The sequence below is a fragment of the Emys orbicularis genome, chromosome 1 (genome assembly GCF_028017835.1).
Source record: "Emys orbicularis isolate rEmyOrb1 chromosome 1, rEmyOrb1.hap1, whole genome shotgun sequence".
Classification (NCBI taxonomy): Eukaryota; Metazoa; Chordata; order Testudines; family Emydidae; genus Emys; species Emys orbicularis.
Genome location: NC_088683.1, coordinates 164,330,968 through 164,346,715, shown reverse-complemented (window position 1 = coordinate 164,346,715; position 15,748 = coordinate 164,330,968). Strand labels below are relative to the sequence as shown.

General features: G+C 47.0%; 1 protein-coding gene across 1 annotated transcript; it reads left to right on the top strand.

Moving 5' to 3' along the window:
• Positions 1 to 854: 854 nt before the first annotated feature.
• LOC135891176 (myelin protein zero-like protein 1) lies at positions 855 to 13,149 on the top strand. Its single transcript, XM_065418703.1, has 3 exons — positions 855 to 942; positions 10,599 to 10,759; positions 12,913 to 13,149. Exons 1-3 carry the CDS (start codon positions 855 to 857, stop codon positions 13,147 to 13,149), a joined length of 486 nt encoding a protein of 161 aa, XP_065274775.1.
• Positions 13,150 to 15,748: the final 2,599 nt, after the last annotated feature.

The window sequence follows — 15,748 nt, the reverse complement described above, 5'->3', positions numbered from 1 at the left end:
AGGTTGGATAGGGGTTGGGGTCCGGGAGGGGGAGTTGGAGGGGGGATTGCGGGAGGGGGCTGTCAGGGGACAAGGAGCAGGGGGTGGGATGGGTACAGGGGTTCTGTGTGGGGCAGTCGGGGGTGGGGGATGGAGGCAAGGGCCAGGCTGTTTGGGGAGGCACAGCCTTCCCTACCCAGCCCTCCATACAGTTTTGGAACCCTGATCTGGCCCTCAGGCCAAAAAGTTTGCCCACCCTGAATTAGGTGGTGCACTTAGCCAAAAGGTTAGTGTGTGGGTTTCCGCCCTTCCCCGCCCCCCGCTTCATCATGAGTGGCGTTGAATTTGGTGTTTTGTTCCAGTTGCAGCAGAGATTCAGAGTGTGGTGGGGAGGAGAGAGATGTGAATGAAGCAGGAAACGGATTAGCAGCAGGCCCAAAACCTTGCTCAAAGTTAACTTCTCAAAAACTGCCAGTGGAAGTTGGAGCAATAAATACGAGGGAGTTTCGTACTATAACGTTGTCTCCCACCAGCTACACTACAGGAAGCAGCTGTTGGCATGGAACACCCCATAGCGAACACCACAAGAAAGGGGAAGCAGGATCCAGCTAATGTGTCCATGCTATAAACTTGATGTGATATCTGCACAACCCATCACCATAGGGGTGATGCTGCCTTCTTGGTTCTCTTGTGTAGTTCTTGAGGTGGTGCCAGTTCATCCCATGTTGCTTGTTCTTTGCTGGTCCTTGAAGAGAGCTCTTGACTTCCATTTTTCCTTTTCCTCTTCCCCACCCCCAAACAGTCAGAGTATCAGCAGTTGAGGTGAAGACACCAGAGGAGCTCTTTGTGGAGAATGGGACAGAAGCAAGACTTCCATGCCCATTTTCATCCTCAGAGGTGATCAGCAGCGCAACGTCCGTCTCCTGGAGCTTCCAACCAGAGGGAGCAACGACCCCTATATCAGTAAGAGCCCTTTGTCTGGGTTGATCCTGCTGTTTGGGGCAGGACTGGGAGGGGGAAATCTTGGGTATGTTTAAGAACGAACTCGTTGTGGTCAGTTTTGTTTTTTCAGGTATGATTGTAGGGCAGGTCCCACTCCATGTTGCTGCTCCTTCACCCATCCCTCACATAAGCTTTTGTTTTTAGCTTAGCATGAAGTGTCACCAAGTGCTTGTACAAAGTGTCCATCCTGTGTTTAACATTGGTTCTCTTCTTGCCGCCATGTAGCTTGGTTTGGAAAAGGCCCAGGTGGTGATATCTTCTGCAGACGGGTTAAGGTATGTTTATACTGCAGCTGGGAATGAGCCTCCCAGCCTTGGTAGACTTGTGCTAGTGGGGCATGATCTAGCATACTAAAAGTAGCTTTATGGACGTTGTGGCTCTGGCAGAGACTTGGGCGAGCCACCTGAACTGAAGCCTAAGCGGTCAGGTGGGCTTGAGAGGGTGAGCCGCAACATCCACACAGCTATTTCTAGCACACTAGCTTGAGCTCTGGAACTGAGAGTCTGTGTCTACCTGGGCTAGGGGGCTTGCTCCCAGCTGCAGTGTAGACATACCTTTAGGCTTGGTCTACACCTAAAAATTTGATTGACCTAGATACGTAACTTGGTGCTGTGAAAAATTTCACTCCCTGTGTGACAGTTAGGTCAACTTAATCCCCACTTGCATGGTGACAGGTTTCAGAGTTGTCGCCAGGTTAGTCTGTATCAGCAAAAACAATGAGGAGTCCTTGTGGCACCTTAGAGACTAACAAATTTATTTGGGCATAAGCTTTCGTGGGCTATAACTCACTTCATCAGATGCACAGAGTAAAAAATACAGTAAGCAGTATAAATATTACAGCACATACAAAGATGGGAGTTGCCTTACCGTGGGTGTGGGGGGTGGTCAGTGCTAACGAGGCCAATTCAATTAAGGTGGAAGTGGCCTAGTCTCAACAGTTGACAAGGGGTGAATATCAAGAGATGGAAAAGTACTTTTGTAGTGCTAACGAGGCCAATGCAATCAAGGTGGATGTCGCCCATTTCCGACAGTTGACAAGAAGGTGTGAGTATCAGCAGAGGGACAATTACTTTTTGTAATGACCCATCTACTCCCAGTCTTTATTCAGGCCTAATTTGATGGTGTCCAGTTTGCAAATTAATTCCAGTTCTGCAGTTTCTCGTTTAAGTCTGTTTTTGAAGTTTTTTTGTTGAAGAATTGCCACTTTTAAGTCTGTTATTGAGTGTCCAGGGAGATTGAAGTGCTCTCCAACTGGTTTTTGAATGTTACAATTCTTGATGTCTGCTTTGTGTCCATTTAGTCTTTTGCATAGAGACTGTCCGGTTTGGCCAATGTACATGGCAGAGGGGCTTTGCTGGCACATGATGGCATATATCACATTGGTAGATGTGCAGGTGAACGAGCCCTGGATGGTGTGGCTGATGTGGTTACGTCCTATGATGGTGTCCCTTGAATAGATATGCGGACAGAGTTGGCAACGTGGTTTGTTGCAAGGATGGGTTCCTGGGTTAGTGTTTTTATTGTGTGGTGTGTAGTTGCTGGTGAGTATTTGCTTCAGGTTGGGGGTCTGTCTGTAAGCGAGGACTGGCCTGTCTCCCAAGATCTGTGAGAGTGAGGGATCATCCTTCAGGATAGGTTGTAGATCCTTGATGCGCTGGTGAGGTTTTAGTTAGGGGCTGTAGGTGACGGCTAGTGGCGTTCTGTTACTTTTCTTTCTTTATACTGCTTACTGTATTTTTCACTCCATGCATCTGATGAAGTGGGTTTTAGCCCACGAAAGCTTATTTCCAAATAAATTTGTTAGTCTCTAAGGTGCCACAAGGACTCCTCGTTGTTCATACCCACTGCAGTAGCAGGCAGGTCTAGCTACTGCCAGTTGAGGGGTGGATTTACTACAGTGACAGAAAAAGCCCTTCAGTCATTGTAGCAAGTGCCTGTGCTACAGTGGCCTCGCTGTAGTGTGCTGCTATAGCACTTGTAGTGTATACATACTCTAAATTTTTAGAGTGCCTCAAAAAGGTGCACAGTTAGGTAACAAGGAAAGTCAGAGCAGGGAGGAAGCGCTGGAGCAGTGTGGAGGAGTGCACTGGGTTTGGAAGGGTACAAAGTGAGGGCCATGTCCCTGTGTCATCTTTTGCCCCTTGGAGCTGTGCACTGGGCCAGCACATCCTGGACAGCAAACCTTATTGATGTAAAGAATTCAGGCACAAAACATGAAAACCCAGTTTGACTAGAGCTTTGAAGAACTGGGTTTCCTAAAGAGGCATTCGATCATCCCTCAACAAATAAGGGATAGACGTGGTCTGGGATGGGGAACAGGGAATGAGCATGTGCAGTGCATGGGGTAGGGACTGCATCACCACTCTCCTGCCTCCATCTGGTACATGCACTCTTCACAGCCTCACCATCTCCCCTCCTCCTCATAGCCTCTGCGAGCTTACCAGGGGTGTGGAGTGCAAGGGTGCGGGTGAAGCAGCTTGGGGGTGTGTTTGCATTTGAAGCAGTGTATGTGGGAGTGCCTAGGGGGCTTGGAGCCTAGGGTTTGTGGGATTGGTCGGCAATGGATGTGATGGAGGGAATGTTGGAAGAGTTGGAGCAGTGTCAGAGCAGTGGTGGGAGGAGGGGGGCAATGTGAAGGGTGTTGGAGCAGTGCAGGGAAAGGAGGGGTCAGCTATACAGTGGGGGATGTTGGTCAGCTTCATCTGCCTCCCCAAATTCCCCTACGTACATGCTCTCCTGTCTTCCCCCACAGACTCCATGCTAGTTCCTCCACTGTTTCTGCCTCTTCTTTCTAGCTCCTCAACATGCAGGTGCTATGCTGACACTTGCCACTTCATGATGAGATGGCCTGTGCTGGAGAAGCAGAACTGGAGATGATGCCAGGGCAGTGAAATGACATACATGCAGCCAGTGCGTTTTGTGATAATCTTGCCCAGGACCAGAAGCAGTGGAAGGGGAATGCTGAGCTATGCTAGATGTGAATATTGAAAAATTATTAATTAAAAAAAAAATTCCCCCAACTTGAGTAACACAGTTAAAGTTTCCCGTGGTGTCTTGTGCCCTTCCAGAATGTGGAGCATGGCTAAGTTTAAACTTCTGAAAACCAAGAAATGAAGAGTTAGGTGTATACCATCCCCGCAGTGTAGTCTCAACTCTACTCTCCTTGAGCAATGCCTGAATACACACAGACTAGCCCTGTACCGGGCCTAACAGATGCTATAGAACACATGATCACTGCAGGGCTAAGTCTAACACCTTCTCTTTCCTACTGTAGACCTCTAATTTAGAGCAGGCATAGCATACAGGACTTGCTGATTCTACACAGATTACGCCAGACTTGCTATCACCCTTTGGCCTGAGGACTTTTTCAGAGATGGTGCCTTCACTTGCCCCTCGCCAGGCCTTGGGGACTATAATCATGCATATTGCCAGAGTTCTGACAGTCCCCATGGCAAAACCCCTGTGCACCTCTGCTGGCACAAACTACAGAACTGAGTGCTGAAATGAGGTATGCTTGATCTCAGAAGATAGATGTTTTCCACCTGCTCAGCTACACCAAACACAGTGAATGCAGCTGGAGTGCTGGCAGATAAATGCAGATTCAAATCTTGAGTACAGCACAGGTAATGACACCTTTATGTAGTTCTTCATGTCTACTAATGGCACCAACTGTACTGAACCATTCCCAGTGGCTATTGTTAGCTACCGGGCACAGAACTAACGTTGCATTGCAGGTGCAGTGTGCTACTTAATTCTCCGAAAACCAGGAAATAAGTTTAGTCAGTCTCCAGGTTCTGGAAATGTTTGGGCAACCTTAACTCTTAGTTTTTAGACATTTAGTATCATTGTTAAGTTGGCTACTTTGCACATATTTGTCAGAGATGTTCAAACAGCAACATTATCTGTCTTCCATATTTGAATAGTCAGATTTCATGTTACACTAACAAAATCTGCCATCTTAAATTAACTCTTTAAAAAATGTAGGGAAGGAAATCCCTTCACCACCACACACTAGCCAAAACCGTTTCAGGCTTAGCTCCCTTCCCCTTCCTCCATCACATAGACAATGTTAACCTTTAGCTAAACATGCAAGTATTTAATACTCATCTTGCATTGTAGCAGCATCTAGATGCCTCAATCAGAATTGTGGCCTCACTGTGCTAGGTGATGTATGAACACATTATTATGGTAAGGATTGTCTTAGGCAGTGGTTCACAACTTTTTCCAGTAAGGAACCCCAGGGTCATTTCCCAACTACCTGGCTAGTGGAATCCCCCTCTTGTTTCAATACAAGAAGGGCACAGTGGTTGTGACCTGTGACATCTATGTGTGAACCCTTCCCTACAGTGCTGTAAGTAGATTTTTCTACTAATGGAGTGGATATTATGGTAACAGAAAACAATCCATTGTTCCAAGTCCAAACCACAGAACAAATCTCCCTTTCAGGCAAAAAGCAAGCAAGAAGCCCTCAACATTTGTGTAGGAAGTAAAATCAGCACTGAGACATTGCTTGCCTGTATAGGGGACAGAGGATTCATTGCTACCAACAGGAAGGAGTAAGCACTGACCTGTTTATTCCAAGAAGCCACTGTTGTACATAAATAGCCCATGGAAGTGTGGTGAAGAAAAGCCTCATCTCCCTCTTTCAGCCCACACTTACTAAGTAGGAGTTTTACTATCAGAGGATCTGTTGTACACCTGGACATTAATAATCTTTCACTCCTGGAACAGAAGCCAGGTTTCCCAATTAGTTCATAAGTGGACTTTGTCTCCTCAGGTCCAAACTAAGATTCCTAGGCCTGGTCCACACTAACCCCCCACTTCGGACTAAGGTACGCAAATTCAGCTACGTTAATAACGTAGCTGAATTCGAAATACCTTAGTCCGAACTTACCGCGGGTCCAGACGCGGCAGGCAGGCTCCCCCGTCGATGCCGCGTACTCCTCTCGCCGAGCTGGAGTACCGGCGTCGACGGCGAGCACTTCCGGGATCGATCCGGGATCGATTTATCGCGTCTAGACAAGACGCGATAAATCGATCCCAGAACATCGATTGCCTGCCGCCGGACCCGCAGGTAAGTGTAGACGTACCCCTAGTTGACCACATCACAAAGCCACCCCACAATGGATAGTTTATTCTCACTAGCCACAGACCCTGATGCTTTGATAGAACCGTGTTAAGGCCAGGAGGAGGTAGTAACCCCCTGAATTATATAAACAGCCAGCCGGCACTAGCGCATACAATACAGCATAGTCTCCAAAGTTGTAACCTCACTAAAGATCAGATCTTACAGACTTGAACTCTGCAGCAACATAATTGCATTCATCTCAGAAACAAAGACAGCGCCCGTTTATAGTCTCCAGCCAACCCTGATACCTCATTGAATCTATGACCATATCCTCAAATCCCAAACAGACATCAGAGGACTGTGATACAGAACACCATCCTTCAGCTTTCCCTTCCCATCTCTCCCTGCAACAGTCAGGAGTCATATTAGCCTGAAAGAGCTCAGGGTCACCTCATGCAGTGCCTCTGACACAGCTGCAGAACATTTTGGAATAAGAGTGTCCCCATAGGAAGTTATATAATTCGATTGGTTTAACTATACCAGGAAAACATGTCCCAAGAATGCATGAGATCTATAAATGGAAGTTGTAAAATCCAACAAGGAATGCAGCAACTTTGGCACAAAGAAAGAACTTGGAGTGCTACTGCTGAAGGTAGAACTTGACACCAATATCTGGCACTCTCATAGGCTATGCTTTACCAACAATAGGCTGGTCTCTAAACCACACCCCCTTGGAGATTATGCTCACTCGCAGGCAGAACTATATGGTACAGCTCTGAAGGCATCACCACCACCAGCAGCAACACAGAAGTAAGCTTAGCAGTACTGTAACCCCTCTACAATAACCTTGAGATCCCCCCTGCCCCCAACTCCTTTTTGGGTCAGGACCCCTACAGTTAAAAATAGAGTGAAATTTCAGATTTAAATATCTGAAATCATGAAATTTATGATTTTTAAAATCCTGTGACCGTGAAATTGACCAAAATGGACCGTGAATTTGGTAGGGCCCTAACTATATGAAACAATGTGCCAGACAAGAATGAACTTTTAAAGTTCACTGCATTTCTAGGGGGAGGTATATGTAAATGTACCCCTTCCAGTTATGCAAGAACTCAGCCTTTTGAAACTTCACCCTGGGGAGGGGACCTTAGTCTGCTCAACACCTGTTACATGAAGACAGGCTGAGAGGCCTAACCTGTATAAAGGAGAGACTCAGATTCACATGTGTGGTAGTTCTGAGCTAAGTTATAAACTTAACCACAAAAACCCGTTGATGGGGTTTGAAAGACTGACTCCTACAGAGCCCTTGTCAGCATTGGGGTGATTTCTGGTAAGCTTATTAGCATACATGGAGGTTTTTATATGTTTTCTCTGTAATGCTTTCACCTTATGAATAAATAAGCTTGCTTACAAAAAGCTGTGTCACAGCTTATAACTGTGGGCACTTAAGCTGTTTACAGCCTCTGAGGAGAAAAGCAAAGTAGGCCTGCTGAGGCAGTCTGACTTGCTGGGGAATTCACAGTGTAGGCAGGGAACTGTGCATCACGGAAATACCCTAGTCAGCAAGAAGAAGTGAGATGCCTGTCTCCGCCCAAGAGAGGACAGCTAGGGAGCCAGAAAACCTGAGAGTGGATGTTCTTGGTGGACCATAGGGGGGAAATACAGATGTAGTTGCCTTGAACTGTGACAAACGCTTTGCATTACAAATTATTCTGAATCCCTGAAGTAGTGATGAGCTTTTGGAAAACAAACACCCATCCTACTTCACAATTTGTTCCAATTACTCCCCACAACCAAAGTTTGTCTTATTCCTGTATCTCAGAGAGGAAAGCAAACTCTTGAATTCTTCCAGCCTTAATTTATTTAATGAAATAAAGGATTTCACTCCATGATTTCATCAGGATCAATTCAATAGTTGCATCCCACATCAATTTTACATGTCAAAAGTCACAAGCCCACATTAGGAAGTGGTTTGAACCGAAAGGGGGAAGTGGGTTCTTGGCTGCATGGAAGCCTTAGAGTAGCTCAGAGAGATACATAAAACCCCTTTGTGTCACCTGTAATATACCACCCTGCTAAATTGAGAGATTTAATTATATTACTGCATAATGTTTCTCTAAACAGAGATTAGCTCAGTTTGTAATGATGAGTGTTTCATTTTGGATGAAAATGATTTGTAAACCTGTTAAACTCTTGACACAGTTTCTTCTAATAACTATTTAGGAAGTTTTAACAGTTTGATGATTTCTACTGTCCTGTGCTCTCAGAGCGGTAATAGCCTTAACATACAGACAATCCCCAGGTCTTCATTAGACCCCTTCAAAATCCCTGCATGGTTAGTTCCTATTAGGAGAGGAGTGACTTCCATCATCTGAAATTTAAGCAGCATGGAACCAAGCATCTATTTCACCAACACAAAGACAGACAAAATGTTAGTTTCCCTGAATGATGTCACCCAGCCCACACCCCACCTCATCCCTTCAGTAGCCTGTTGACTATGACAGTCATGCAAGAGAGATGGGATTTGTTTGCAGACTTTAGGGCATGCGAAAAATTAGGATTAGGGAATACTGTGGCTGGAGTAAGAAAAACTGGTTAAGACTGGTATCTTCAGTGTTTAAAAATTAACTTTGATAACAAATCCTGAGAGTGGCCCTTGGGGCTTTGGAGACTACAGATAAAATCAACAGTCTCTCCCAGGCCCAGAATGGCACCTAAAGAAAAGAAGAGTTAGTGAGGGGAGGTACCTCTCTGCACGACTCTAAGTCGGATTTCTCCTGGTTTGACAAGTATGTAAGGACCCAAGGAAAGGAGTATTTCTTGGCCTGTAGTTAGATTATATATAGGGGAGAAGGGAAGCTCTGACGCAACCTCTTGTTGGAAATCCACCTCCCTTAGAGCAGTGCTGTTCTGTGCTGTTCTGTTTGATACAATGGCTGTGATGACAAGGCAGTCAGTAATGCCCAGCCTCCCCTGGCCTCTTAAACAAGGATGTTCTGTAGGAAAATAAATAACTAGCACTTCCAGAGCACTCTACAGACCAACTTCTACAGAAGATGCACTTACTCTGAGCCATATGCAGTCTTCAGGGCTCGCTTTCACTCTGGATACATGCAGCAGACTTACCGCCCCACGTTGTTTTGACTATCCGTATTTAAACCACAACTCATCACCATTATAGCTAAGTGTCTGGAGGCTGCCTCCGTTTAAAATATTATATTCTATCTTTAATAGAACTGACATTTATAGGCTGTTTTCCAACCCTGCTGTGTGAGGTGATCCAACTTCCTCTCAGATTAAATTCGGCTCTAATGGCAATAACACACACCAGAGTCGCTGTTACCAACTTCTCCGTTTGTAAAATACTCTGAAGCTTACTCTTTTGGAAGTGAGGAGAAGGATGGGGTGACAAAGATTCCAGTCTGTATGACTGGCTGTGCACATCTATCACTGGCTCAGTAACAAGAAATCTTGTTAAACAGATCCTTCACCTGAAATGCTGTAGGAGTTAAAAGCTTTGGTAATGTTGTAAGTCAAACAATTCATATGTATTTCGTTAAAGATTTATTTAGGACTCCTGCTAAAGTGAACCAGGGAATGGTAACATTATGCCTTATAGAATTAGGTCAGAGGTGGGCAAGCTATGGCCCGCGGGACCATCCTGCCTGGCCCTTGAGCTCCCAGCAGGGGAGGCTAGCCCCCGGCCCCTCCCCGCTGTCCTCCTCCCCCGCAGCCTCAGCTCGCTGTGCCGCCAGCTCTCTGGGCGGTGGGGCTCTGAGCGCCTGCCGGGCATCACAGTTGCCTCGCTGGCTCCATCCGGGGGCGCGGCTGCCAGACATGCTGCTCTGAGCAGCATGGAAAGGGAGTGGTGGATAAGGGACAGGGGGTCCGGGGGGCAGTTTAGGGGACAAGACGCAGGGGGCGGTTGGATGGGGTGGAGGTTCAGGGGTGGGGGCGATCAGGGGACAGGGAGCAGAGGGCGGTTGGATAGGCGCGGAAGTCCCAGGGGGGCCTGTCAGGGGGCAGGGTGTGGAAAGGGGTCAGGGGACAGGGAGCGGGGGTGTTCGATAGGGGTTAGGGTCCTGTGGGGGGGGGGTGTTAGGGATGGGGGATCCTGGGAGGGGGAGGTCAGGGGACAAGGAGCAGGGGGTTTGGATCGTTCAGGGGTTCTGAGAGGGGAAGTCAGGAGACAGATAGGGGGCAGGGGCCAGGCTGTTTGGGGAGGCACAGCCTTCCCTACCCCGCCCTCCATACAGTTTTGGAACCCCGATGTGGCCCTCAGGCCAGAAAGTTTGCCCACCCCTGAATTAGGTGGTGCACTTAGCCAAAAGGTTAAGGTTAGTGGTTTTTTTGTTTGTTTTTCCCAGCTTCATCATGAGTGGAGCTGAATTTGGTGTGGTGTTCCAGTTGCAGCAGAGATTCAGAGTGCGGTGGGGAGGAGAGAGATGTGAACCAAGCAGGAAACTGATTAGCAGCAGGCCCAAAACCTTTCTCAAGGTTAACTCAAAAACTGCCATTTTTCCTTTTCCTCTTCCCCACCCCCAAACAGTCAGAGTATCAGCAGTTGAGGTGAAGACGCCAGAGGAGCTCTTTGTGGAGAATGGGACAGAAGCAAGACTTCCATGCCCATTTTCATCCTCAGAGGTGATCAGCAGCGCAACGTCCGTCTCCTGGAGCTTCCAACCAGAGGGAGCAACGACCCCTATATCAGTAAGAGCCCTTTGTCTGGGTTGATCCTGCTGTTTGGGGCAGGGCTGGGAGGGGGAAATCTTGGGTATGTTTAAGGAAGAACTCGTTGTGGTCAGTTCTGTTTTTTCAGGTATGATTGTAGGGCAGGTCCCACTCCATGTTGCTGCTCCTTCACCCTTCCCTCACATAAGCTTTTGTTTTTAGCTTAGCATGAAATGTCACCAAGTGCTTGTACAAAGTGTCCATCCTGTGTTTAACATTGGTTCTCTTCTTGCCACCATGTAGCTTGGTTTGGAAAAGGCCCAGGTGGTGATATCTTCTGCAGACGGGTTAAGGTATGTTTATACTGCAGCTGGGAATGAGCCTCCCAGCCTTGGTAGACTTGTGCTAGTGGGGCATGATCTAGCATACTAAAAGTAGCTTTATGGACGTTGTGGCTCTGGCAGAGACTTGGGCGAGCCACCTGAACTGAAGCCTAAGCGGTCAGGTGGGCTTGAGAGGGTGAGCCGCAACATCCACACAGCTATTTCTAGCACACTAGCTTGAGCTCTGGAACTGAGAGTCTGTGTCTACCTGGGCTAGGGGGCTTGCTCCCAGCTGCAGTGTAGACATACCCTTAGGCTTGGTCTACACCTAAAAATTTGATTGACCTAGATATGTTGCTTGGTGCTGTGAAAAATTTCACTCCCTGTGTGACAGTTAGGTCAACTTAATCCTCACTTGCATGGTGACAGGTTTCAGAGTGTTCGCCGTATTAGTCTGTATCAGCAAAAACAACGATGAGTCCTTGTGGTACCTTAGAGACTAACAAATTTATTTGTTCATAATGTTTTGTGCAGACTTGCTACCACCCTTTGGCCTGAGGATTTTTTCAGAGATGGTGCCTTTACTTACCTCTCGCCAGGCCTTGGGGACTATAATCATGCATATTTCCAGAGTTCTGACAGTCCCCATGGTAAGACCCCCATGCACCTCTGCTGGCACAAACTACAAAACTGAATGCTGAAATGAGGTATGCTTGATCTCAGAAGATAGATGTCTTCCACCTGCTAGGCTACACCTAACACAGTGAATGCAGCTGGAGTGCTGGCAGATAAATGCAGATTCAAATCTTGAGTACAGCACAGGTAATGACACCTTTATGTAGTCCTTCATGTCTGCTAATGGCACCAACCGTACTGAACCATTCCCAGTGGCTATTGTTATCTGCAGGGCACAGAACTAAGGTTGCATTGCAGGCGCAGTGTGCTACTTAACTTATTTCCTGGTTTTCGGAGAATTAAGTTTAATCAATCTCCAGGGTCTGGAAATGCATGGGCAACCTTAACTTAAAAACCTTAGTTTTTTAGACAATTAGTCGAAATTAAGTTGGCTACTTTGAAGTACAAATATGTGCAAACAGCAATATTAAAATATGATTTAACATCTCTGAATTATCTGTCTTCCATACATGAATAGTCAGATTTCATGTTACACTAACAAAACCTGCCATCTTAAATTAACTCTTTAAAAAATGTAGGGAAGGAAACCCCTTCACCACCACACACCAGCCAATACCATTTCAGGCTTAGCTCCCTTCCTCTTCCTCCATCACATAGACAATGTTAATCTTTACATAGCTGAACATGCAAGTATTAAATACTCATCTTGCATTGTAGCAGCATCTAGATGCCTCAATCAGAATTGTGGCCTCACTGTGCTAGGTGATGTATGAACACATTATTATGGTAAGGATTGTCTTAGGCAGTGGTTCACAACTTTTTCCGATAAGGAACCCCAGGGTCATTTCCCAACTACCTGGCAAGTGGAATCCCCCTCTTGTTTCAATACAAGAAGGGCACAGTGGTTGTGACCTGTGACACCTATGTGTGAATCCTTCCCTAGCATCACAACACCCAGATTGAGACTCCTTGGCCTAAAAAACAACAACTTTGCAGTGGGCTTGAAGGCTAAGTCATAGTGTGGCTACTTGAATGTGTGATTAGTGGAGTGACAGCATGCTTTCTACAATCTGCAAAGCTAGAAGTAGCTGGCCTCTGGAGGAATTCCTACTCCTACCTCCTAATGTGGTATTGGAAAGGGCCCAGCAGATCTGGAGATTCTATCTTAGTGAAGGAGGGGTGTAAGCTTTGCAATGTTCTGACATGGATGTTCTTGCATGCTCTCCACCCTAGCTGCAGTTCTTCTATTACTCTCAAGGGAATGCGTACCCTTGGAAAGACACACCATTTAAGAACAGAATCAGTTGGGCTGGAGACCTTAACAAGAAAGATGCATCTGTCAGCATAGCAAACGTGCAGTTCCAGGACAACGGCACTTACTTCTGCGATGTCAAGAACCCACCTGACATACTTGTCAAGCCAGGAGAAATCCGACTTAGAGTCGTGCAGAGAGGTACCTCCCCTCACTAACTCTTCTTTTCTTTAGAAGCCATTCTGGGCCTGGGAGAGACTTGATTTTATCTGTAGTCTCCAAAGCCCCAAGGGCCACTCACAGGATTTGTTATCAAAGTTAATTTTTAAACACTGAAGATACCAGTCTTAACCAGGCTTTCTTACTTCATCAACAGTGTGACGTTGCACTCTATAGGATTTTATAAAAATATGCTTATGAGTGTGAATATAATGTACCTGGAATATGCTTCATGCAAAAGGTCTCTTGTAAGGTTATTATCACAAAGCTTATAATCTACTGAGTGTGGTCATCCTATTTGTTTAAATGTATCACTTGTGTCTGAAACTAGAAATATGAAATATAACTCTGAGGGCCTATTGTAATTATGCAAAGTGTGGGCCATTAATGGCGGTTTGGAATCTTGATGGCTCCCATCAACCAGGACAACTGACTGTGGATGGCTCTGTTTGCTTGCAGGCCTTCCTGTGAGTCAGACTGGTAGAAATGAAGGCTTGGGGTCTCACAGCACATGTGATCATGTCACCTCGTACTGAAATCCATCTTAAACCTGGTGCTTTTCCATTTAGAAGGGGGACCCAGAGAGACAAAAGATTCCTGCCTTGTGCCAAAGCTATATAAGGCGGTGGAACAGAACAAAGGGGGCTGCAATCATGAAAAATCCCCTAGCTACCACCTGAGCTGGAACAAGGGCTGTACCAGGGGAAAGGATTGGGCCCAGACTAGGAAGGCGTCCAGTCTGTGATAGAAGCTTATTGAAACATCTCTGGGGGTGAGATTTTATCTGTATTCAGTTTTCTTTCTGTATTAGGCATAGAGTTGCGTGTTTTATTTTATTTTGCTTGGTAATTCACTTTGTTCTGTCTGTTATTACTTGGAACCACTTAAATCCTACTTTTTATATTTAATAAAATCACTTTTTACTTATTAATTAACCCAGAGTATGTATTAATACTAGGGCCGGCTCTAGGATTTTTGCCGCCCAAGGCAAAAACAATTTTGGCCGCCCCCCACCCCCGTTTTTTAATTACCCCACCCCCGGCCGCGCCTCAACTCCGCCCCTTCCCTGCCTCCTCCCCCCAGGCTCTCAAGCCTGGGAGGGAGGGGGAGAAGCGGCACCAGCGCCGCGGCCATTCGGAGTCTCCCCCTCCCTCCCAGGTTTCAGAGCCTGGGGTGGGGGGAGACTCTGAGTGGCCGCGGCGCAGGCGCCGCTTCTCCCCCTCCCTCCCAGGCTCTCAAGCCTGGGAGGGAGGGGGAGACTTCGAGTGGCCGCGGCGCGGGCGCCGCTACTCCCCCTCCCTTCCAGGCTCTCAGGCCTGGGAGGGAGGGGGAGCAGCGGCACGCGAAACAACTGTTTCACGCGCCGCGGCCGCTCGGGATCTCCCCCTCCCTCCCAGGTTTGAGAGCCTGGGAGGGAGGGGGAGACCCCGAGCGGCCGCGGCACGCGAAACGGCAGCAGCAGCGGAGGTGAGCTAGGGCGGCCGGGGCACATTTTTAGGGGCGGCATTCTGGCGCCGGCCATGCCACCCCTAAAAATGTGCCGCCCCAAGCACCAGCTAGTTTTGCTGGTGCCTAGAGCCGGCCCTGATTAATACCTGCGGAGGGCAAACAGCTGTGCATATCTCTCTCTGTGTTATGGAGGGCAAACAATTTATGAGTTTACCCTGTATAAGCTTTATACAGGGTAAAACGGATTTATTTGGGGTTTGGACCCCATTGGGAGTTAGGCATCCGAGTGTTGGAGACAGGAACACTTCTTAAGCTGTTTTCAGTTAAGCCTGCAGTGTTTAGGGGCTGTGGCTCAGACCTTGGTCTGGGTTTGCAGCAGGCTAGCGTGTCTGGCTCAAACCAGGCAGGGCACTGAAGTCCCAAGCTGGCAGGGAAAGCGGGCTCAGAGGTAGTCTCAACAGTTCAGGTGGCAGTCCTCAAGGGGGTTTCTATGATCCAACCCATCACACACAGCAGTCCCAAATCCTAATTTTTCGCATGCCCTAAAGTCTGCAAACAAATCCCATCTCTCTTGCATGACTGTCATAGTCAACAGGCTGCTGAAGGGATGAGGTGGGGTGTGGGCTGGGTGACATCATGCAGGGAAGCTAACATTTTGTCTGTCTTTGTGTTGGTGAAATAGATGCTTGGTTCCATGCTGTTTAAATTTCAGATGATGGAAGTCACTCCTCTTCTAACAGGAACTAAACATGCAGGGATTTTGAAGGGGTCTAGTGAAGACCTGTGGATTGTCTGTATGTTAAGGCTATTACCGCTCTGAGAGCACAGGACAGTAGAAATCATCAAACTGTTAAAACTTCCTAAATAGTTATCAGAAGAAACTGTGTCATGAATTTAACAGGTTTACAAATCATTTTCATCCAAAATGAAACACTAATCATTCTAAACTGAGCTAATCTCTGTTTAGAGAAACATTATGAAGTAATATAATGAAATCTCTCAATTTAGCAGGGTGTTATATTACAAGTGACAAAAAGGGGTTTTATGTATCTCTCTGAGCTACTCTAAGGCCTGGTCTACACTACGAGTTTAGGTCGAATTTAGCAGCGTTAAATCGAATTAACCCTGCACCCGTCCACACAACGAAGC

Coding starts and splice junctions, on each gene's coding strand:
- LOC135891176 (XM_065418703.1), top strand. CDS start 855: ATGCCCATTTTCATCCTCAGAGGTGATCAGCAGCGCAACGTCCGTCTC. Junction 943..10,598: donor GAGCAACGACCCCTATATCA/GTAAGAGCCCTT, acceptor ACCCCCAAACAG/TCAGAGTATCAGCAGTTGAG. Junction 10,760..12,912: donor GAGCAACGACCCCTATATCA/GTAAGAGCCCTT, acceptor TCTCCACCCTAG/CTGCAGTTCTTCTATTACTC.